Here is a 23019-nt window from a genome sequence, read left to right as displayed (position 1 = left end):
TGTGTGAGTGTGCTTTTAGTGTGGGTAGTGAGTGTGTGTGTGGCATGTGTAGGCCTTATGTATGTAGTGGGTTTCTGTGCTGTGTGATTTTCGTGTGGGTAGTATGTGTGTTTTTGTGTAGTGTGTGTATTTGTATGCTGTGGTGTGTGTAGTGTGTGAATGTACTCTGTATGTGTCATGTGAATAGTATGGTACAATGTATGTGTTTACGCCTATATATGTATACATAGTGCTCGTAAGCACTGTGTGAATTGAGTGTGTGTGTGGTTGTCTACCGTCGCCCCCCCCCCCCCCCCCCTGAAAAAAGTCAGAAAGAAACACTGCATTTGGTGGTTGTCTTGAGCCAGCTAAACTTTGTGCCAGGCAAATCAACATACATGAATTTTAACAAGAACATATGCATGTGACAAGCAATATTACTGGCATGGACTCATTTTGTATTAGGTATGGGGGCGGGTGCGTTTTATTAGTTTTAAAATTGTTTATGATTAGGCTTACGCTGTCCATTAGGGATATTTATTAGTCGTCATTAGTGTTATAAGCCTAGAATTGGCTAGAATCGATGTGGATAATAATTTTTTTTTAATGTTAAAAAACGGTCTTAAAATAGACAAATTATTCTACGTGTCTATTTTTTCTTTTAAAAATTTCGTAATGTAGCTACAGAAAGGGGAAAGGGGGGGGGGGGGGAGAAGGTGAGACACGGTACCAGGGAGTTATCCTTGACCCGGAAGGTTAACTTTGTAGGAGTTCTCAAAATGGCGTCTAACAATTACATTGAACTTATTATTTTGATGTTGTTTATCTCTGTAAATTTCTGTGCTATGGCTCAAAATTATGGAGATTTCGACCCTTCTTATCAACAGAAGGCTGTAGCCCAACACAGGACAGACGCCTTGACAATTCTTATGCTTTTAGGACTTCTTTTATTAACAATTTTAACTGTGTGGCTATTCAAACACAGACGTTTCCGATTTGTTCACGAAACAGGCTTGTCGATGATCTATGGTAAACAAAATTCAAAGTAGTTATGCCCAACTAGATTAAGATTAGATCTAGATTCTATAAGATAACACTTTGTTAAGATGAGAAAAGTAAAAGGGTATTTACACTAGGGTGAATAAAATAAAGGTAATAATGTAACATAAATAAAAATATGAGTCATTCCCAGTTCATTGACACAGCAGACTCATCAGTTGACAGTTGTTGTGTCTGGTGGGAATAGACACGTTTTAGGCCTAATTTAAGTTTGTTTTACTAATTTAAACTTTCAACTAATTTTAAATACATTTTTAAAGATTTAGGCCTAATAATGTCATGAAACTATGTAGCTGAGTGAACCAATGCATGGCTGTCATGCTGTAGCTAGTAGTAGATCTAGAATAGATCTAGACTAGAAATCTAGTAGAGCTAGTGAATAAGTGATGCTGGATGTTGTGCCTTCAATTCTAAAGTTCATCCAATCGGCATTCAGTAAATTTTTAAATTCTCAACTTTACTCTTTTGCCGTTACTCATTTCATTAAGTAGGCCTAAACAATTTATATTTTATAATTCCAATATTTTCTAGCTTATTTAGTAATATATAGGCCTACATATTTGCCGAAAGAAAAAAGTAACACTTTTAACACCCCCTATGCCACCTAAGGCCTATATTTTTGCTAAAAGAGAAAAAAAACTTGGGAAAATTGTGATGAAAACATGAATAATAACCTATTTAAACTTAATGCTACTTCACCTGATATTTGTTCTATGTTAATTTTAAAATGGTAGGCCTAATTAGAATGAACTGCTAAACCAAAAAGTGTTGGTGATGCATAATAATTAAATTAAATATTACTATTTCTATTAGGCCTATTAACTTATTAAGACCTAGTGTAATAATCAGGTCTACTCTAGTTTTAAAGTGTATTAGTATAATTAATCATGTACTTAGCAAATATACTTAAACCATAATACCTTTTCTTATAAAAATATATAATTACATTAAAAAATAGCTTGTTATTGTAAGTCACCTACAGCAACTGGGAATAGCCATATTAGGGCTATTCCCAGCTGACAATTGACATATAAACTTAAGTTTAGTAAGGGATGACATTCCTGATACCTTTCCATGGTAGAATAATTTGCTTTTTAATTATGAAGTTGTAAATAATAAATATGTAAAAAGTTCTGCATTTAAAGTCAATTTAACTAAAATTCAGACTAAACATTAGCTCAGTTGCAAGACCAACTTCGAGTCTAAATGATTGTGAGTGATAAGCAAGCACTCTCTAAGATTATCCTTAAAAAACTCTACTATAAGTCAAGTCAATATGATTTTGAAAATATCTTTAGCCGTTTTTGTGAAAAGTCAATATTTTTGGGTACTTGTCTAGAACTCTTGGTGTCATTGTTACAAACATGATTGGAAAGTGCAATTCATATTCATTCTAAAAATAGGTCTAAATAAATAAAAACTAAATTTGAAGACCTGACTCTTTCAAGAGCTGAAATATATTATTTTATTCATTAGGAAATTTAATTTATGTTACATTATTTGGTGTCAGATCATTCCTTCTTGGTGGTATAAAGGGTCCAGAACGCCAATTTGTAAAAATAATTTGTAATTATTCTTAAACAACTGTTTGTTAATGAAATGCAAATTTATAAACTTATTTCTCCTATTGTTTAGGTCTTATAGTAGGAGCCATAATCCGTTACACCAGTGATGCAAAACACATACCTACCATACCGGCAGAACTGCGTTCAAATGAATCATACACATCTTTAAACCCGCCAGATTATATTTCCATTTATCTCAACCATTCAAACACCTCTCATGGACCACCAGACCAGATTATCTACGCCTTTAAGGGAGCAGTGAAAGCTAATGAAGAATCACCTTTAGAGAGAGCTGTAAGCTACTTATTCTTTTTTTTTGTATATAACCTGCTAAATGTTTGTAAAATTATTAGAGTTAGAGTACTAAAATTTCGTATAATATATTTTTGCTTATATAATTGTAATTCAGAAAGCATATTTTAACATTTATATTTAGTTTAGGTTTAATAAAGTCTAAAGTTATAACAGACAAACTTTAAAATTATTTTGTAAAAATGTTAAATGTTTGTTATATTGGAATGTTGCAATAAAATATTTATATTTAGTGTTATGTTGCATAAAGTTTTGAAAAAATAAATGTTTTTTTTTCTTGGCAGGTAACGTTTTCACCCGAAATGTTTTTTAATGTAATGCTTCCGGTCATCATATTCAATGCTGGCTACAGTATGAAAAGGGTACAGAGAATTTCATACTTTTTATACCGTTTAAACTTTTACCCATTTCAATTGAAATTCTTTCAATATTTACAGTAATCAAATGGTAGCTTTAATGTTAAAAAATGTATTATTTTTTTTAGAAACATTTCTTTAAAAACCTTGGAGCCATTCTTATGTACGCACTAATTGGCACAACAATATCAGCACTGGTTGTGGGGTGAGTACTTCCGCTTTGTGGGTATAGTGTGGTTGATTTTATTTTAGTTCATGATGTTCATGTTCATATTACTTTACTTCTGCCTCCAGCTTATAAAGTTTTGTTTAGTTCATGGTTTTCATATTAGAGTTTTACCTTGTGGGTATAGTGTGGTTAATTTTATAAGTGAGTTTTTATTTGAGTTCATTTTGTTCATATTATTTAACTGCTGCCTTGAGCTTATAGTGAGGTTGAGCTCATGAGGTTTTGTTTAATTCATTGTGTTCATATTAAACCAGGGGCGGAACTACAGTGCCGCCAGACCCCGCAATGCGGGGGGGGGGGGGGGGGGCACGCCATTTAGGGGCCCAGAGCCGACCATAATCCATTTTTTATAGTTTAAAAAAAAGGAAATTTTCTTTCATTTTTGACTTGATGGTTGTTTTGTAAAAAATTACCGTAGCTGCGGTTGGATTATATTTATTCTATAGACACCACCCCACGCTCTTGTATATTCTTTTTCCCTTTGTTTTTAAACCAATGTGAAAGCCGAGTCTTTCTCCTACAATTAAACTTATCAAAGATAAGCAACTGTTTAAACCACTTCCATGACTTATTTCCCTTTTTTTTAAAATAGTCAAATAGGGGTGATCATAAGCTCGTTTTAATAGATTTGTACTAAACAAATTTAAAAGCAATTACTTCTCTTAACTATTCTTTTTTTATAAAGTACTTGCTAAAGAATGACATAGTATAAAAAGGAAATGTATTAAGTCAATAATATTTAAAAAATTAATAATATAAATACAAAGAAAAACATAAAAATAAACATAACACGAGGCACCATTACTTATACAAAGCTTTTATGTTTTATATTATTTTGACCCAATGGAAATATTAAGAGGGCTTCTAATTAAAATAAATTAAAACTGATTTTCACAAAACATACTAATGCACTTACACACATGACATGATGTTGAAATTTCTTTAATTGATGTTTTTCAAAACCCGAACAGGCCAGCAACGAGTATCCTATGTTCGCATTTTGTGATTGTATATATATTATTATGTGTGTATATATATATATATATATATATATATATATATATATATATATATATATATATATGGGGGGGGGGGGGGGGGGCTAAAAAATTTTTTTGCGGGGTGGGCCTTTTTTCCTAGTTCCGCCACTGTATTAAACTTTTGCCTTGTGGGTATAGCTTGATATATTTCATTAGCTCTTGTCTTAGTTCAAGATGTTATTTCTTAATCAACAAATGTGTGTGATTACTTTAACCATTGTATGGGTCTGTAAATAATCAAGGAAGTGTATTCTTTGCTTCATAGGGCTATTATGTATGGATTAACCAGGCTTATGGCTGACATCAAAATTACTCTTAATGAGTGCTTTATTTTTGGGGCTTACCTTTCAGCGACAGACCCAGGTAAGGAGACATTTTCCTCTCACGTGTTGATTGTAGAAATTCTATTTATACATTTTAATAACTTATCTTTTAAAAATAAAAAGTGTAAAGAATTGCCAATGTTATGATTTGTTTTAGCTTTATTGTGAGCAGCAATGAAGTTTAAATTTTTCCTTCTAGTGACAGTCTTGGCGTTGTTCAATGACCTTCATGTGGACGTTGACCTGTACGCCCTAGTATTTGGAGAGAGTGTCTTGAACGATGCAGTTGCTATTGTTTTGTCAGAGTACGTCTTTATTTTCACATATTTTTTAGTTATGTCTGTTTCATTTGGTTTGCCAGAAGGGGAATTAAATATCAAAGCTTTTTTGCTTATATTAGTATTACCAAGGTTTGGATAAGGCATAGTTATGGCCATACTAGAGATTATAGAACTATTTTTAAGTTTTAAGACAAAGTATTTTTTATATCTATTTTATTTCTACTTTAACATGGTTATGAAAGCAGTAAAAAAAAAAACTAAACTTGTGTTTAACCCTGCTTATTTCAGGTCAGTAGAGACATATGGTGAGTACTCTACAGATGCCTTCAGCCTTGAAGCATTCTTCAGTGCGTTGGGAAAGTTTGTGGGTGTGTTTGCTGGAGCTTTTGCTATTGGTACAACCATGGGGGTGATAACAGCTTTTGTATCCTTTTCAATGGTGAATGGTTTGATAGCCACATGATCAATGTTTTTGGTGTATTTTGTGTTGTTGATTTGTATAGCCATCACTGACTCTACAGTTGTTATGGAAGGTCCAAACCTACCATATTCCCATTCTAGTCTGTAAAAATGGGTCTATTCAAATAGTTTAAGTTTGCTGTGGTAACTGTTCAACATTTAGACTATCTGATCTTTGGTTGACAATAAAAACATATTCTTTGATATGATAGTGTTTCACATTTAAGAATAATATATGAAGTAAATTTCTACTTAAAACAGGATCAGTAGTACAAAGTTCAATACAATTTTTATTTACAAATCGTTTTTGCTGTGTTTTAAAATCCTTAATGAGATAACTAGCTGACAAAGTTTACCAAACTGAGAGATTTTCCTCTATTGGAGACGGCGCTCTTCTTTCTCATGTCCTACAGTACGTTTCAAGCTGCAGAAGCAGCAGATCTGACTGGTAAGTCTGCAGTATTAGCAGTAGATCTGACTAGTAAGTCTACAGTATTAGTAGCAGATCTGACTGGTAAGTCTACAGTATTAGTTGCAGATCTGATTGGTAAGTCTACAGTATTAGTAGTAGATCTGACTGGTAAGTCTACAGTATTAGCAGCAGATCTGACTGGTAAGTCTATTAGCAGCAGATCTGACTGGTAAGTCTACAGTATTAGTAGCAGATCTAACTGGTAAGTCTACAGTATTAGTAGCAGATCTGATTGGTAAGTGTACAGTATTAGTAGCAGATCTGACTGGTAAGTCTACAATATTAGTAGCAGATCTGAATGGTAAGTCTACAGTATTAGTAGCAGATCTGACTGGTAAGTCTACAGTATTAGTAGCAGATCTGACTGGTAAGTCTACAGTATTAGTAGCAGATCTGACTGGTAAGTCTACAGTATTAGCAGCAGATCTGACTGGTAAGTCTACAGTATTAGTAGCAGATCTGACTAGTAAGTCTACAGTATTAGCAGTAGATCTGACTAGTTAAAATACTTTAAATACAGTGTTTATCATTCGTAGATTGGGTTCAATCTTTTGTAAAGAAACTTCTAGGGTAAAAGTTCAGATAAATATCTTGTTAATTAACCAAACACAATTAAAAGTGATTGCCAGATAAATTAAGTATTGATGTAAGTAGGTTGTTGCTGGAACTACTTTTTTAAGCTGTTACCTTAGTAATGATGGCTGCGGAAAAGACCAATCCACATTTTCATTTATTTACAAATTTGAGCGGTCATTTCAAACTACATGCCTTTAGTTTCATTCAATCAAATTCTGCAACAATAATGATTAGATTATCACAATGTATGCTTAGTACATTGCACTTTCCCTAGACTAAAGCAGGGGAGATGGTTAGGTGGTAAAGCACATGACTGCTAATCTGAAAGTCTTAAGCCAGGATCATGGGCTAGAGTCCCTGAGTACACCCAGCACTGATGTGTACCTGATTTACATTAGGGGAAGTAAAGGCCACTGGACATAGTGCTGACCACAGTATCCTTTTGTATACAGAGGTCACTGTTATTTAGTGTATTTATTCTCTTAAAATAGCCTACTTATCTTTAAAATCAAAATTTTCCAATGAATTAATTTGTATTCTATTTCTTTAGGCATTGTGGCTGTGTTATTTTGTGGGATCACCCAAGCTCATTATACATACAATAACCTCTCTATTGAGTCTAAGTACAGATCTAAACAGGTCAGACATTTTATAGATTATTGTTATTATTTTCTTTTTGTTTTTACACCTATCTTGGGACATCACTCAAGTTTAGAAACCAGACCTTAACAGTTTGTTTATCTCATTATTTGTTTTTGGTGTCTTTTATTATATACTGGCTATGTGTTCAGTTTACTTATTAGGTCTGGTATAGAAGATCAGCTGTTAGATAATTTTATGATTAGGGTAATTAAATGTGGACCATGCAGTGAATAAATAATTTATCATTTGTTTACTTTCAGCTATTTGAGGTTATGAACTTCTTGTGCGAAAACTTTGTGTTTTTGTACATTGGTGTGTCCATCTTCACATTTGAGGCACTCAAGTGGCATGCTGGATTTATTTTTGCGTCTTTTGTATCCTTTTTATGAAGTCTCTGGCGTAGTTTAACTGCTGCAGTGTTGACATCAAGTGACATTTTCTAATAAGAAGGGAAAAGCCATTAATACTATTCTTACCAGTAGTTTTAATATTCTTATTTAATTTTTTTTTAGCAAATCCTTACCTTTTACACAGTTTTTAAGCTATTTTAATTTTAGTATATGACATTTATTACAAAAAATTAAAATATTTTGCTTAACAAATTATTAGATGGCTGTGATAGTGGCCAGATTTTTTAATGTGTACCCACTGTCTTTCTTGCTAAATCTGGGCCGTAGTAATAAAATCAGACCTAATTTTCAGCACATGATGATGTTTTCTGGTAAGTCTACTTTTGTGTTATCATGAATGAGTAGTGTAAATTAATACCTAGCAATGTAAGGAAAATATACTTTTGATAAAAAAAATTTTATATGACATGCAAAGAGTTAATTTGTTTCTTACTTAAGATAGTTCTTGATAATTCTTTTTTTTTTTTAAACTTTTGTACTTGTTTTTTTTTTTACAAATATTTAAGAACATTTGTCGGCGTGGTCGAGTCGGTTAAGCTCATGGTTGCTTAACCGAAAAGTCTCGAGTTCGAACCCTCGGGCAGATGAGGCTCGTTAGCTGGGGACAGCCACTCTTCTAGGAGAGACAACTCCAAAATTAAACAACTGCTGCCTTGTAGATTGTTTTTGGTTGGACAAAGGCTATGGAAGCAAATCCAAAAAAAAGAAAAGCAGGCTGAAATCGGAGTCAATGGCCTCAATGGCGCATAACCAGTTGACACGTAACGCTTAATTGTGTTGGAGGCGTGGTCGCGTCGGCAAAAAGCTCATGGTTGATAAATTCGAACAAAGTCTCGAGTTCGAACCCACTGGCAGATAAATCTCGATCCCCTTCAACACTAATAATTAAGAACGAAGAAGAAGAAGAAGATAAGAACATTTTTTAATACCTTTTCAGGCTTACGAGGTGCTATGGCCTTTGCCTTGGCTATACGGGAGACTGACTCTGAAGGGAAGCAGCTCATGGCCTCAGCAACCATAATCATTGTTTTAGCCACTGTTATACTTTGTGGGGGTTTCACAACACCTATGTTACAGTGGCTTCAGATAAGGTAAATACTGGGTGGACTTTAGAACACATACACACAATCATTAAATCTTGATTATTCTGTGCATTAATTAATTTAAATATTTAAAAATTTGTAAGTCTGTATCATGAAGTTTGTAAAATAAATTAATTATAACATACATATTTTATTCAGTGAAAATCAAGATTGTGGTTTTAAAGAATGAAAAATGTTTTGAAATTTTTTACACAAAATTAGTTCTCAAAAAAGTTGACCAAAATTTTTGGCTTTTCTCTAAATGCTTAATTAAGAACATCAAATTATCTTTTCTCCTATACCAGTCATTATAAATGTTAAATAAAACTTATAGAAAAGTTTGATCTTAGCCTTTATTTATGTCTTTACATCTTCAAAAATCTTCTATGCAACAGGGTGGGCGTGGATGAAAATGAAACAGAAATGCAAAACATGGCTGGGGATTCTGTTCGAAGTGTAAGTGATTTTTGTATTTCATTTTGTTTATTGGAATTAATGTATAATGGTACCATAATACTGCATTCATTTTTTTTTTAAATATTTATCCCCATATATTTTATTTTTGTTTGAAATGTATCATTAGACATTAAATACATTATATTATTTTCACTATAATTAGAAATTTTAGGTCATGGCATGATTTGGAAGTAAAATACGATCTTAAGGATGTTAAAATAATTATTGTTTTAAAAATGTGCTAACAATCAAATTTATTAAAACACAAAACTTCTTTTATTGATTAGTTCAACTTATGAATTAAAGAAAATCTTCTATGTCCATTTGTTTGAGAATCTGGTAATTTTTCTCAAAGAAGTTTGATGGATCAGCATTTTGTTGGTAGCTTTCAAAAACTTCAGTGCTGAAAGAGCTCATGACTTTGGTTTTTTATTTCCTAATCTACTTTTTATTTTTATTTTGGAACAGCTGACCCCCGATATGGTGGTATGTTGACCATTGTCCCCATATTCAAGACAATTTTACAATTTTATAGTTCACTTCCAATCACAAAAAAGTTTTCATGTTTTTATTAGTAACCCAGTTGCCTTTACATGTTGTGTTTTTTTTCTCAATTTCTAAGGATACTGTTTCAACATTAATTCAGGGGTCATCCATAAGCAATGTTATGCAAGTTTATCTGATTCTTATCCCTCACCCCCACTTTCATTACAGTTAAAGGAAAACTAGACCAGTCACTCTTTAAATGTCACACTATTTCCCCCCTCTCGTTAAAATCAACACATTTTTTTATATTAATCTTATTTTTAGGTAAAATCCGTACTAGATTTTTTGATACCCGTACCTCCACAGCACACCTTCAAACAATGTATAAGTCCCTCTACGCAGTACTTGGCATTATTGTATGGATGGCCCTAATTTTAAAAAAAATATATATAATACTCTCTAAAAGCATTTCTGAATTCATCTCCAGATTTTTTTAGCCTATGCTTTCATTATTGTTGGCATATTCTAACTGTGGGGTTGGGGTTCAATTTACATGGAGTAATGGTACCAAAACAGGAGTAAAAAAAGATTAGTATAAAATACTGGTATAATATAATGCAAGATGCATTTAATGCAATTACCAACAGATAATAAAAAGCAGTATAAAATGTTGATACAGAATATTGCAGTCTTTTTTTAATGAAGTTCCAGGATGTGATAATGGTTATATTGGCTTGTAGGCTATGTACCAGTATCATTAAATGTTTTATAATGTTAATTTATAATTAGAAGATTTAAACTTATCCTTGTTTTAAACTGTGTGCACAGCCTACATGTTCTTATTTTCTTCAGCTTTTGTATTCATTTTCTGTCATATGCTATCATGGTTACAAGTGTCATGGTTTCAGCTATGATGGTTTCAGCTATCATGGTTTTAACTATCATGGTTTTTTAATTTTGTTTGGGAAACAGTGGGGGGAGGGTTAGGGGTTTAGGGCTATTGATATACGTATAATAAAGATAAGCTTCCAAGTCTTAATTATATTATGTTTGACTAGATTAATTAGTTTATCTTTGAGTTCAAAAGTTTTTGTTTGACTGAGTTAATTAGTATACAGTCAATTAGTTATTTTTCTTTAAATTAGTTAATTAGCTTTCAGTTTTTTTAAATTATAAAAATCTTTTGCCTTGTTTCTTCAGACCTTTGATTAAACTTTGCACCTGTCTCATGCCCTTCTCCCTTAGGCCATATCCTCCCAGCGCCTGTATAGCACCATCAGCAGCCACCAGAGTGGCGCCACTGGTCAGTCCTCAGTTCCTCACTGCCGCAGGGTTCATCTCCCCACCTCTGTAGGTGACAGTGTCAAGCTCATTTTGCATGAGATTTTTTTCTTCTCAACAGCTTGTGTTGACTTGGATTCAACTGTTTCATTTTGTGTTCTTCGTGTTTCTTTTTCATTGGATTCTTGTTCAATATTTTGACCACTGGCACAATTTACTGCTACAGCGAGAAAAACAAATTTTTTATAAGATTTAAATTATTTAGTTGTGAATGCCAAGCAACAGGTTTTAAGTTCATTATATTTTATAATGCTCTGAAATTAAATTCGGAACACAAGTGATACATTCTAGGAAAAAAACAACTTCTTTCTGTTTCATAGAAATATATAATACTGTTATGAAGTACTTATTTCCTTCTACTAATTAATTTTGACGGTGCTACCATTGAGGGATATTAAAAAGTATTCTTTTACTCAAAATTGTAAAATCTCAAGAATGAACAAGCCAGACAAGTTGAAATATTTGATGTTGTGTTATCATTTCAAATTGTTTTTTTTTAGTGTGTGTTACAAGTTCAAGAAGTTTTTGTTGTATTCTGTCATGTTTTTGTTGAATTCCAACTTCAAGTTAAAAAAAACTGATTGAAAGTGTCGCAGCATAGTCTACACATGTTGATCTTAAAGTTATTGGTGTCACCTAAGGGTGTCATGTGTTGGTGTCTTTATTGGTGTCACCAAAGGGTGTCATGTTTTGGCTTCTTTTGTTCATGTCACCAGAGGGTGTCTTAAGTTGGTGTCACCAGAGGGTGTCTTAAGTTGGTGTCACCTTAGGGTGTCTTAAGTTGGTGTCACCAGAGGGTGTCTGAAGTTGGTGTCACCTTAGGGTGTCTTAAGTTGGTGTCACCAGAGGGTGTCTTATTTTGGTGTCACCTGAGGGTGTCTTAAGTTGGTGTCACCAGAGGGTGTCTTAAGTTGGTGTCACCTAATGGTGTCTAGGACCCCGTAGTCTCTGCCCCACATCTGTAAATTGTGCTATCTTTAGCAGACACACATAACTACATCAGGGATCTACTGTGGTACATCTTGTTTTCTAGAACATGCTTTGTTTCATTAATTTTCTTACTACAACAGTTCAATTTTTGCAAATTACAACATAGTAAAAAGTTGACCTAATTGATCTGTGTTTTTAAAAAAAAGGTGCAGAAGTGTAGGATTTCTGTTTTATGATCAGTAAATTATTTTAGTGGTTTACATTCTCAAACAAGCAGTTTTCAGTGTCAACGATTCCATTTTTTTACTTGGAACTTGGAACAAGAATATTGATTTAGTGTCTGCATACAACAAAACAGTTTTATCTTGTTTCATTTTTTGTTTTGGATGATTAAAAAGGTAGTAGCTTGGGATTTATCATCTTTCAATTCTTCATCAGTAAAATGGTTTGTTTAGTATGTAGTAAACAAAGCTAAATCTGTACAGAGAGCTTTAATCATTTTTTCCTTTTCTCCTTCCATTGATGAAAGCTTTTGTTCTGATTGGATGAGACTGTTGAAGCTGGTTTTGTCAGAACATTAAATGAAAAAAAAAACTCACTTAAAATTGTCCAGTATTGATGCTATCATTGACTTTCATCTGACAGTAGGGTTGGCAGTAAAGAGCTTGTCCTGAGTTATATTTATCTGGCAATGCTGTATCTGAGCACATGTGTAGCTGCTACACAGGTGTGCCACCAACTGTATCACTTATGGACAGAGCCAGGCCATATTAAAGCCTTTGTTTGAAATATTGAATAATTTATTTCAGAGCCCTTACTGTACACTGGACTTAAATTGCCAGTCATCTCCCTTGTTGGACCAGGTACCTCAGATTGCAACAAACCCCTTTTGATTTCATTATTGAAAAGAGCTCATTTGATTCTTTTTCTTTCAAATACAATTTTTTTTAACTTCTTTTTTTTTTTTTTAATTTGCTGACTATTTTGAAAAACAAATGCTTTGTTTTATTTATTTTTTAAATTTTTTAATGAAGAGTTGAGCTGAAATTATTATGGGGGTTAAACGAATCGCTATACGTCTCATTTATTTTTTATCAAAATTCACATTTGAGTGTTAACACAACACACAAATGCTTATGTGCCTTGTTACCAATTTGTCATTCACTTTGTGTATACAGCACCTGGTAGAAATATCTGACTCAGTTGTGCTGCTTCTAAACCCAGCATTGTTGTTGTGTCTAAGGTTTTGTTCAGTCTTCACATAACCAGAGCTATAGACTCTCATCTTCTCCTTACATGAATGTGAATGTTTTCTTCTCTGTTATGTACACTTGCAAATATTTGTTTTTTACTAAATTATGTTTTTTTCTTCTTCAAAGAATGTATTCAGTCTTTGTATAGCATGCAAGAAGCTGCTTTTGAATTGTCATTTCTAATTTGCTGAATGCTAAGCTGCTTACATTTTGATTTGAACCAATTGACTTTCAGAGTGTAACAATGGTTTTAGTGCATGGCCTGTAATAAAAAATGTTTACTAAATTATTTCTTTGTTAAACTATTAGAATATGTCATACATATTTTGCACTTAACAGCTTATCATCTGAATTTGAGATTAAACTGTGGAATGAGATGATTTTTTACTGAAGCAAATCCCATGTGAAAAAAATCATTTTTGACCCTTTACATTATAAAAACATTCTTAACTTAAAAAAAAAACAGCTTTAAGAATTAAATTAATAACTCAATATCAAAATATTTAAAAATAAATATTAAAAAAGCTACAGTTCAGATGATTATTTCAAAAGATTTTGTCTTAAGAAAGTTAAGCCACTAGCTTGCCTAAGTTATTTAAATGCTTAGCAATGTTGCCAATATTTTAAGACCATCTTTCTAAATTTCTATTTATAGACTTATTTCTCAGTACCAAACATTTTTTTTTGTAACATTTTGCTTTAGAATTAAATAAATTAACCAAAATTAGTAAGATATTTTTGTATACATCTTTTATTACATTAATTATTTAAGCTTCATTAGATAAAAATTTAATGTACGAATGTGTTGTTTGTTTCAGCGCCCATCTGAGTCAGTTACCTCCATTGGTCTGCCAGCTCCCAACTCACTAAGGGTGACAGAGAAAGCTTGGCTTGTTGCCAGGTGGTACAACTTTGATATGAGGCAAGTCTTAATCTATTCATGCACTGCTTCTATTGTAGCCAAGTTATTGGGCTTTTGTTCCTTAAAAAGATTATTTAAAAAAAAAAGCTGAATTAAGTTGGATTCATATACTATTTTAGCTCAATAATATTTAAGGGGTAACTGCCTTGTGTTATTAATTCTAAGTTAAAATAGATATAAGATGAGTCATTCTGTGAATATTTTATGTTAACGATACTTTTTACTGTATTTAAAATGCAGGTTTATGAAACCCCTGCTGACAAACTGTAGACCAACACTAATGGAAACATTGCCAAAATGTTGTCTCCCTTTTGCCAGAGTTTTCACCACAGATGAGCAGATCTCTCAGGTAGAGCTCTATATTTTTTGCAGATTACTCTACTTTTTGCATTTAAATTTAGACTGGGTTATTCCCCTTTTTTTTAAATTTCTACTTTTTTAAAATTAGATTATTTTACTTTCTACATTTAAAATGTTTTTTATATAGATTATCCCCCCCCCCCCCCCCCCCCCCCTTTTTTTTTTAGGTTTACCTCTACTTATTAAGTGTACATTATTCTGCTTTCTACCATCCATTGTAGATTATCCTAAATTTTGAGGTTAATCTTTTAATTTAAAATGTTGATTATTGTCCCTTTTTAAAGCTGCAGATCTTAAGTGTAGATTATTGTACTTTCTTCATGTAAAGTATAGATTATTCTCCCTTTTTAAAGGTAATCACTACATTTGAAGTGTAGATTACTTCCCCTTGTATTAGTTCCCTCTACATTTCAAGTATGCCTTTTTCTTCATATGTGTATGGTAACTTCACCAGGGAGAAATCCACATAGACGACGACTCAGACACGGATATGATCCTAGACCAGGGGAGCCTGTCTCAGAGTGGTGACTTCATGGAACCCAATGAATCAGGTGGCCATGGTGACAGCCACAACCCACCCCACCACGTCACCCCACCTGCCTGGAACAATAAGGAACCAATGCAGGTAACTCTCGTTAGTAACTTAATTGTCTGTGTTAATTTGATGATTAACTTGAGAAATATAGTATGGGTATCTATGGTATTGTTGACCAGATACATGTCTTGAGCCATGGATAGTCTTTAGAATACAAAGATGGGACAAAGGTCTTCTTGGTTTAGAAGAGAACCAGTGTTAGTAATTGTCTTGTGTTGTGATGAAGAATCTATCTGAGAGATGTACTGTAGATTTGCCCTACTCCCAATAATATTCCGTGTGAAGAAATAGAATGCTTTTGAAATATTGGCCCACCCCAAAAGAAATAAATAAAGGCGTCATCACCTTTTTCTGAATTAAATTCTAATAAAATAAATAAATGCAGACTAATAAAAGTAAAGAAAAATATTTATAAAACACAAACTTAATTAGATGCTGACAAAACTAAGTATAATGAAAAAAATAACCATTTAAACTTGGTTAAGTTTTTTTGTATTGTACTGGAATGAATCAAAATTAGAAAGTTGGGTGCTGTATCAGTTTTCTAATTATTGTTAATTTAAATTTATTTTCCATAGAGTCATTGTTGTTTATTTTAGTTGAGAGCATGCTTTGTTTGTTGTGATTATTAAATGAGGTCAACCTGAATTTTTTCCCCTACCCCCCTATTGCGTAAAGAAAAGTATTTTAATGTTAAAAATGTTGTTTTGCCTGATTGAATGTGTTTTTTTTTTAACACAATTTTTTAATTTGTCGTATAAATATTTTATTTTCTTAGTACACATAACTAAGTTTAAGGGAACTAAGTTTATAAATCAAGGTTATAAACTGTAGTTTGTCACAGATATATATATATATATATATGTATATATATATATATATATATATATATATATATATATATATATATATATATATATATATATATATATATATATATATATATATATATATATATATATATATATATATATATATATATATATATATATATATATATATATATAATTGCATAGATAATACTATTGAGTTGTTTGTCATTACAAAATTAACCATTATATAACCAGAGTTGCCAGAAAAACAATTATTGTGCTGCATGAAGTTTCATAACAACTCCCTTGATACAAATTAAAATATAAATCATCTGCACAAAACGTTTTTTACTAAGTTTTGGCTTAATTAAAATTTCACATGCAGAATTTTTTTTAAAACTCCATATTCTGCACTATGTTAGAAGTTTTTATATGTGATGGGCTGCTGTATTGCTAGTTATTTAATCACTGATTGTTTTACGTTCACAATTTCAGCTGTTGGATGACCCATCTAAGAGCGAAAATATGATGTAAATGTATGTCAACCTGATTATACAACCCAATTCTTTTCGCCCTTTTAATTTACTTATGATTTTATGCCTTTTTTGTTTGATGATTTTTATAATTTCCTCATTATTTTCCTTTTTATTTCCCCTTTGTTTTTGTACCCACTCTCTTTGGTATGGTACTCTAGATGGAGGAAATCATTGTGGAGGATGATGATAGGCCCATCACTCCATGAGGGGAGGTCACCCTCACTGTGGGTTCTCCTTAGTTTGATGCCTGTAATGTAAGCAATTCCGTATAGTGTGTGCTTCTCTCCCTACTGCATACTTGGAAACCCTGTCTTCTATTTAATTTTACCCTCAGTAAATGATCATAAATCTGCTTGTTTTTAAAAGAATAATTTTTAATTTATAGTTGACAACCTACCTGCTTTAAAGCTAAAATTGTATATAACAAGAAAGAACTAGGAAATGCTTTGTGTTTTTTATTATTCCTTTGTGTCAAAAATATGCAAGTTAATTATGTATTATGTGCCTTATTTGTGAGCTTTTAATTAATTTTAAGCCTTAGCTCAATAGTTTTTGTTTTTATGGAGCTTAGTGTATGAGAAAATGGGTTTTCAGTTTGCATAAGGGTGGATCTTTTTTTTTTAAATGTATTCATACTCCATATCTAATCTTTGTTTTGCATGACTAATGAATTGTGCATGAAATTGTGTAATGGTTTGTATAATAAACCATATCAGGTATAAAACATTAACTAAAAAACTGATTAATTTAGCTGAAGTTGACAAGATGTTAAAAATCTGGCAAACTTGCTTGTAATATCTATGACAGTTGCCATTCAGTTTTTAAAATTTATTGCAAAACTGATCACAATTTCTGTAACAATTTTTCTTGTGTGATCTTTTAGCATTGTGCTCGTAGTTTACATTTTCTTTATTTTCTTTCTTAAATCTTGCTTTATAGGTTTAATACTTATAATTTGTCCTAAAATCCTAATTATCTTCTGTATTCTCTACTTTTGTATATTCCAGCATCTTCAAAATTCTATTAAACTAGAAGTTGAATCTGTCTAAAAGTTAAAAGGAGATTCAACAATACTTAAAGCAATATAATTAACGAGCCGACCCGCAGCGTATCATACGCCGCTATTTAGTTGTTTTATTTTCTCCTTTTCAGTAATTCATAATTTGTAAATTCGACAGTACCAATGCTGCCACTGAAAATATTTGCTTTAAAACACTACCCCCCCCCCCCCCCCCACTTTCCCGTAACCCCGGCCCTACACCTCCCCCCCCCCCCCCCCCCCCCCGTGAAAGCAGCCTCCTCTTAGTTATTTCTTAGTTACCTCCTGTAAGTTTAAAATCGAACTAAATTATCTGCCCCTAATAGAAACCCGGCTCTACGGCTCTACGATTTGTAAACATTTAGCTTTGTAAAAATTTAGAGTGGACACCGCTCACCAGACAATGTTGGGGTGGGGTGGGGGGTGGTAGTGATAGTGATAGAGAGAAAGAGAGGGGACTGCAAGGAGGCGCTTGCAGCTTGTTTTCTAACTGATCCCAGAAGAGAATTATATATATAGATTACCTATACTGAACTCATAGTTAACAATACAGAAGTGTTTTATAGATGAGATTAAATTCAGTTAATTTTAGAAGTACAGTTTAGTCTTTTTTATAGAAACTCACCTCTATAACTTTTTTTAATTAGCTGCATTTAATTGTTGTTGACCTCTGACCTAGAAGAGAATGTGAATCACTTAACCTCTGTGTAGGAAGTCTGTTCTTGCTTTCAGTTTAATGTTGCAGAATTTAACTTACTACAGTCAGAGAGTAGGCTTTCAATAAGTTGGTCTCTGAACTGGGAGTTGCAACTTCCTGCAACGGCATGGACAGATGTTTAGGGGGGGGGGGGGGAGAAGAATTATACTTGTTTATTAATAAGTACATTTTCTTTTATCATATCTTTGTACCTATGGTATACATTGAATTAGCAATTCAATCCTTGGTTGTTCTTATTTCTTTGCTGTAAAGTTCAGAAAGTTCTGGATCATGAGTGTTATTTTTATATGAATAGCTGCAAACATTTGTAAAACGTTATGTACAGTTAAGTTGCCAGGGGTGGGGGAGTGACCCACATTTCTTGGTATTTGAACGTAACATAAGTTACAAACGTTTGTAAACTGCTGGCAATATCTTCTATGATAATATTTTAGTTATTGTAAATATAGATTAACTAATAGATGATTTGAGCTAATACCTATGCTTTTATTTATAATGTCTTGCTTTGATTATTATATGATGGTGGTCTTAATGAATGAATAAACAGGAGGTGGAATAGCAGACTTTATTGCAAGGCACTGAGCCTGGAGATTTTGTTGAATGTGGTGCTGGGTTATTTATCATTGCACAGATGCACAGGGCCATGTGTTAACAGCTTTGTGTATTCTGGAACTATTGTTCTAACATCTTGTACATAATGGAACTAGGTTTATTACATGGGTAAAGGGTTTCAGAAAATAGTTCTTACATCTTGTATATAATGGAACTAGGTTTATAACATGGATTAAGGGTTACGGAACTAATGTTCTAATATCTTGTATAAAGGAACTAGGTTTATAACATGGGTTAAGGGTTACAACATGGAAGTAGGATAATAGCATGTTATACTGGGACTATTAGGCTACCTACATATTGTGGGCTGGAAGTTTTAATTAAACAACTCATCTGCTATAATTTATACAAAATATAGTAATTAGGTAGTCCATTTAATTAATTTGGCTAAAGTTTAATTTATAATTCTAGATACATTATTTAAAATTTCAATGCAATGTAAGAGTGCAATAATCTATACATATTTAATTACATGTACACATACATATGTAAATAGTCAGCTTTGTTACACAAATTAACCTTAAATTTTAAAACAAAATTTCTAACCATGAGTCAAGCACATTTAATGCCTCTGAAAAGCCAGCAATAATTCCATGATTTTGTAAGGGCAGGTTTTGCCCTCATTCTCTTTTATCTAGCTCATTAAACTCATCATTCTTTAGTAGACCAACAGCTTTATGATTGGTTGTAAGGATTGTGTAAGGGTTGGTGTCTGTGTGAGGCACAATTTTCTTGAAATCAAATTCTCATTTGATTAAAATTTTCTTATCAAAATAATGATTGCCCGTTAAACGTACTGCAGTAAATTAAAAATAAAACACTGAGTTTGTTAAATAATCTAATCTAATGATATGTGAATGGTTAAGAAATGCTTAATTTTTTGTTTGTTTGTTGATCTGCAGGTAGAGGATCCCCATCTTGGTGACCTTGGCCTTGGGTTAGGGAACCAGATGAGCACCATTCCAATGAGAGTCAACCTGCCCGGCCCTAAAGGCGACAAGGTCTGAAACTACTGAATCTCCTCCCGCAGTTATCTGAGGGCTACGCTTTCTTCTTCACCCAACTTTGACACCCGACTGATTGATATTGACCTCGTTAAGTAGGATTTGTTTTTAATTTAATTAACATTGGAAGATCACCTGACTTTTATTATTTGCTAAAGAAAATATTGTATTGATGGTTTTATTTATAAGATTTGGCTTATCTGTATTTTGTATATAGTAATTTTAAACATACAGATTGGCATAGGTGTTGTGTGTAGATTCAAAGAATCAGACGCTGAAGTAAATATAACTGACGTGTAGACATTCCAAATGTTGTCTTGAACAGATCTAAAGCTGTACAACCCCACAGCTAATTTTGTTAACATTAAAGTATATTGGATTGTTCTCTCCCTTGTCCATGTTCCATACCAGTGTCTGATCATGGAATCTTGGAATCTTCTTAAAACAGGGGTGTCAGGTTATTGGTTGTAAGCTGTCGACTGACATTACGTTATGATGTCAGCCCTAACCAAAACTCTAACCAAAGTTCAACCACAGCACAAACCATAATTTTTGCCCAATACTAAACCTGATGTTAAATACTACCAACAACCAAACCCACCTATTTTTGGAAGAGTCCTTTATCAGACATGGGTAAGGGAAACAAACCCTATCCCTGGTAGTGACAGGTTGATAGTGAGCACTTTAATTTCTGTGATCTGATGCCTTGGGTCCATCTTGAATCAGCTTGGTAGAGAACATTTTAATTTCTGTGATCTGACGCCTTGGGTCCATCTGTGATGTTGTAGAGATTTTTATTTTGTCAGGTCAAACCACATCAGGTAAACTAAATGCCTGAGTTTTGGTTTGTGTCAGAAGCTACTAATTTCATCTCAGTACACTTTTTAATTGATCAAAATAAATGTACAATTTTCTTAACAAAAGATTCAAAATTTTGATATAATATATATATAAAACCAATTTTTTAATGCTTTTAATACACTTAACATAGTGCAAACTTAAATATCTGGACAATTTTACATATAAAATTTAAATCACAAGTGAGCTTTGAATTTGAAAACTTGCCAACTCTCTGTTGCATCATTTTGTAATCAGTTAATATTTTAAAAGTTAATCAATTATTTATTATCCGTGGGACTTTTGCTCTTTAAGTGAAGAAAAAATACTCATGGTGTAGTCTTCGGGACAGTTTCATACTGGGAATCTGACTTGGATTTAAATGTGTTGATACCGTTTGATCTTCTGCTTCTGAAACCATTTGGATCAAGTTGCAGTTTGGTTTTAGACATAAAACTTGTTGCTTGTACAAATTTCAATGGTGAACCAAAAGGAACTTGTGATCAATAAAAAATGTGAAGCTAATTTTTTGTGGAACAAATATTTTAGTCTCAGTGTTTACATTTTTTTTTAAGTTCCACAGTTAGACTTGAAGCTTTAAAAAGAGATGTCCTTGCTAATTTTTAAAATGTCTTTTTAATCCTGTATTATAAAATCACCCCTGTTTTGTAGCTTTGCATCACCGAATATTCAAATGTACATCCACACAAAGATAGGTAGTAAAATGTTAGAGGTGTTAGAACCAATATAATGGGTGTCAGTAGTTAGATTTACTTTGTGGTTCAATAAAACATGGTCTGTTAAGGGAGGATAACTGCAATGTGCATTGTTTTAAATGCATATTCTCAACATTGTTATGTAAATTTTTTTTTGACAGTCAGTTGCTGCGTCAGTGACTTATTACAATTTCAAATATTAAAATATCATTTATAAATCTTTTGTTTCATGAAAAAGTCTATTTCATATTTTTACATTTTCAAATATTAAAATATCATTTATAAATCTTTTATTTCATGAAAAAGTCTATTTCATATTTTTACATTTTCTTATCCACTATGCATACTATCGTCCTTACGAAGATCATAATTATAACTTGAATGTTTCTGCTTCAAAATACTTTTTTTTTTCCATTTGTACATACTTTAAATAGTGTTGATTTATTGCTTTCTGATACTATTTGTTTGCTCAAATACACTGAACTATTTCCCAAAACTGGGATGCACATTTACGTAACAGTTCAGATTTTAACTAGAAATCCTTCACATAAAATCAGGATCTGTGGTGAATGTCAAAAATGTATCCAGCTGTTGAGGCTTGTTTGCAGATGTGATTGATAGAAACTATCAACAGAGATATTGTGTTACATGCTGTAAGACATGACAGTTGACCTTCCATAATGGTTGCAGTCTCGTAGCACCTATAGCAGATTTTTAATTTAACAACCAGTCTTGAGGTATATTTTAAGCTGATTTTAATGTTGAAAATATTTGAGAAATCATGGATTGTCCTCGAATAACAATAGTTTTATTGTTAACTCTATACAAAATGTGATTCTAAAAGTTCCAAATTTACTATCTTCGTATCAAGTATATTAAAAGCTACTTTTTAAAGACAAAAAACATTTTAGTAAGATTTTTCCCAAACTTACACTGCAAATTACTAATAAGAAAGAACTAAAACCTAAACTTGATATTCCAGACCCCCCCCCCCATTCAAACATTTGGCTCATTTAGTAGAGCATTTTCTTTGTCTTAAGTTATCAATTATTACAGTAATTGAAATCATTCAAAATTAATCATTTCTGCACCAAAAACGTGACAATATTCAGTTTTGTCAGTTTTCTTGTGAACCCTGTAATTTTCAATTTGTTGATAGATGATCTTGGTAACCAAACCAATCATTTTAGCATGAGTAATGGAACAATACCCAGTGTAGGAGGACTTTAAAATGGTGGTTATTTCGTCAAAATTTTTAACTGGCATGATTGGTTTATTTTAAAACGAACTAGCATGATTGGTTATGTTAAAAACTCAAACCAGTGTTTCATCTTGTTCATATATCCAATCTACTTTGTCCCCATTTTTTATTTTTTGTCACCACTATTTAATTTTAAATAAATTCTATATACATTTTGTTAATGCTGTACTCGAGTGCTTGAGCAATCTCAAGCTATAAGATAATTAAATAAAGCTAACTAGAAGTTCCCACTTAAGATTTTTTGTCAGAAATATTTAAGTGAACAGCTTTGCTAATTTTGCATTCAGGATTTCTTTTCATGTGTAGATTCCACTGTAATCTTTTACTCAACACACTCTGTTGCTTTCAAAGATGAT

The 23019-nt window shown here is 32.4% G+C and overlaps 1 protein-coding gene across 7 annotated transcripts; it reads left to right on the top strand.

Annotated features, from left to right (window-relative positions):
* The first annotated feature begins 758 nt into the window (after positions 1 to 758).
* On the top strand, positions 759 to 22388 carry LOC131941598 (sodium/hydrogen exchanger 6). 7 transcript variants are annotated; one of them, XM_059300917.1, is made up of 21 exons: positions 759 to 1008; positions 2674 to 2897; positions 3200 to 3277; positions 3400 to 3476; positions 4806 to 4903; positions 5063 to 5168; positions 5433 to 5568; positions 5946 to 6051; positions 7202 to 7290; positions 7554 to 7667; positions 7903 to 8014; positions 8641 to 8794; positions 9181 to 9241; positions 9710 to 9727; positions 10973 to 11077; positions 12808 to 12861; positions 14070 to 14173; positions 14414 to 14522; positions 14988 to 15158; positions 16635 to 16730; positions 19748 to 19858. In XM_059300917.1, exons 1-20 carry the CDS (start codon positions 759 to 761, stop codon positions 16680 to 16682), a joined length of 2214 nt encoding a protein of 737 aa, XP_059156900.1. In that variant the 3' UTR covers positions 16683 to 16730; positions 19748 to 19858. The 7 variants fall into 7 exon arrangements, with proteins under 7 accessions (XP_059156900.1, XP_059156901.1, XP_059156898.1 ...); XM_059300918.1 differs by lacking the exon at positions 16635 to 16730 and adding an exon at positions 16436 to 16476 and having other exon boundaries at positions 19748 to 19843; XM_059300915.1 differs by lacking the exon at positions 16635 to 16730 and having other exon boundaries at positions 19748 to 22388.
* Positions 22389 to 23019: the final 631 nt, after the last annotated feature.

This window comes from Physella acuta, unplaced genomic scaffold (genome assembly GCF_028476545.2).
Source record: "Physella acuta isolate Inbredline_101_S28 unplaced genomic scaffold, ASM2847654v3 ptg000366l, whole genome shotgun sequence".
NCBI lineage: Eukaryota > Metazoa > Mollusca > Gastropoda > Physidae > Physella > Physella acuta.
The sequence above is the reverse complement of the archived record's forward strand: the minus strand, read 5'-3'. Positions and strand labels throughout refer to the sequence as shown.

Bases quoted from the DNA above. Each gene is read 5' to 3' on its own strand.
- LOC131941598 (XM_059300915.1), top strand. From the start codon at position 759: ATGGCGTCTAACAATTACATTGAACTTATTATTTTGATGTTGTTTATC. The intron at 1,009-2,673 runs GTAAACAAAATT...CCTATTGTTTAG, and splicing joins AGGCTTGTCGATGATCTATG to GTCTTATAGTAGGAGCCATA. The intron at 7,291-7,553 runs GTCAGACATTTT...GTTTACTTTCAG, and splicing joins CTAAGTACAGATCTAAACAG to CTATTTGAGGTTATGAACTT.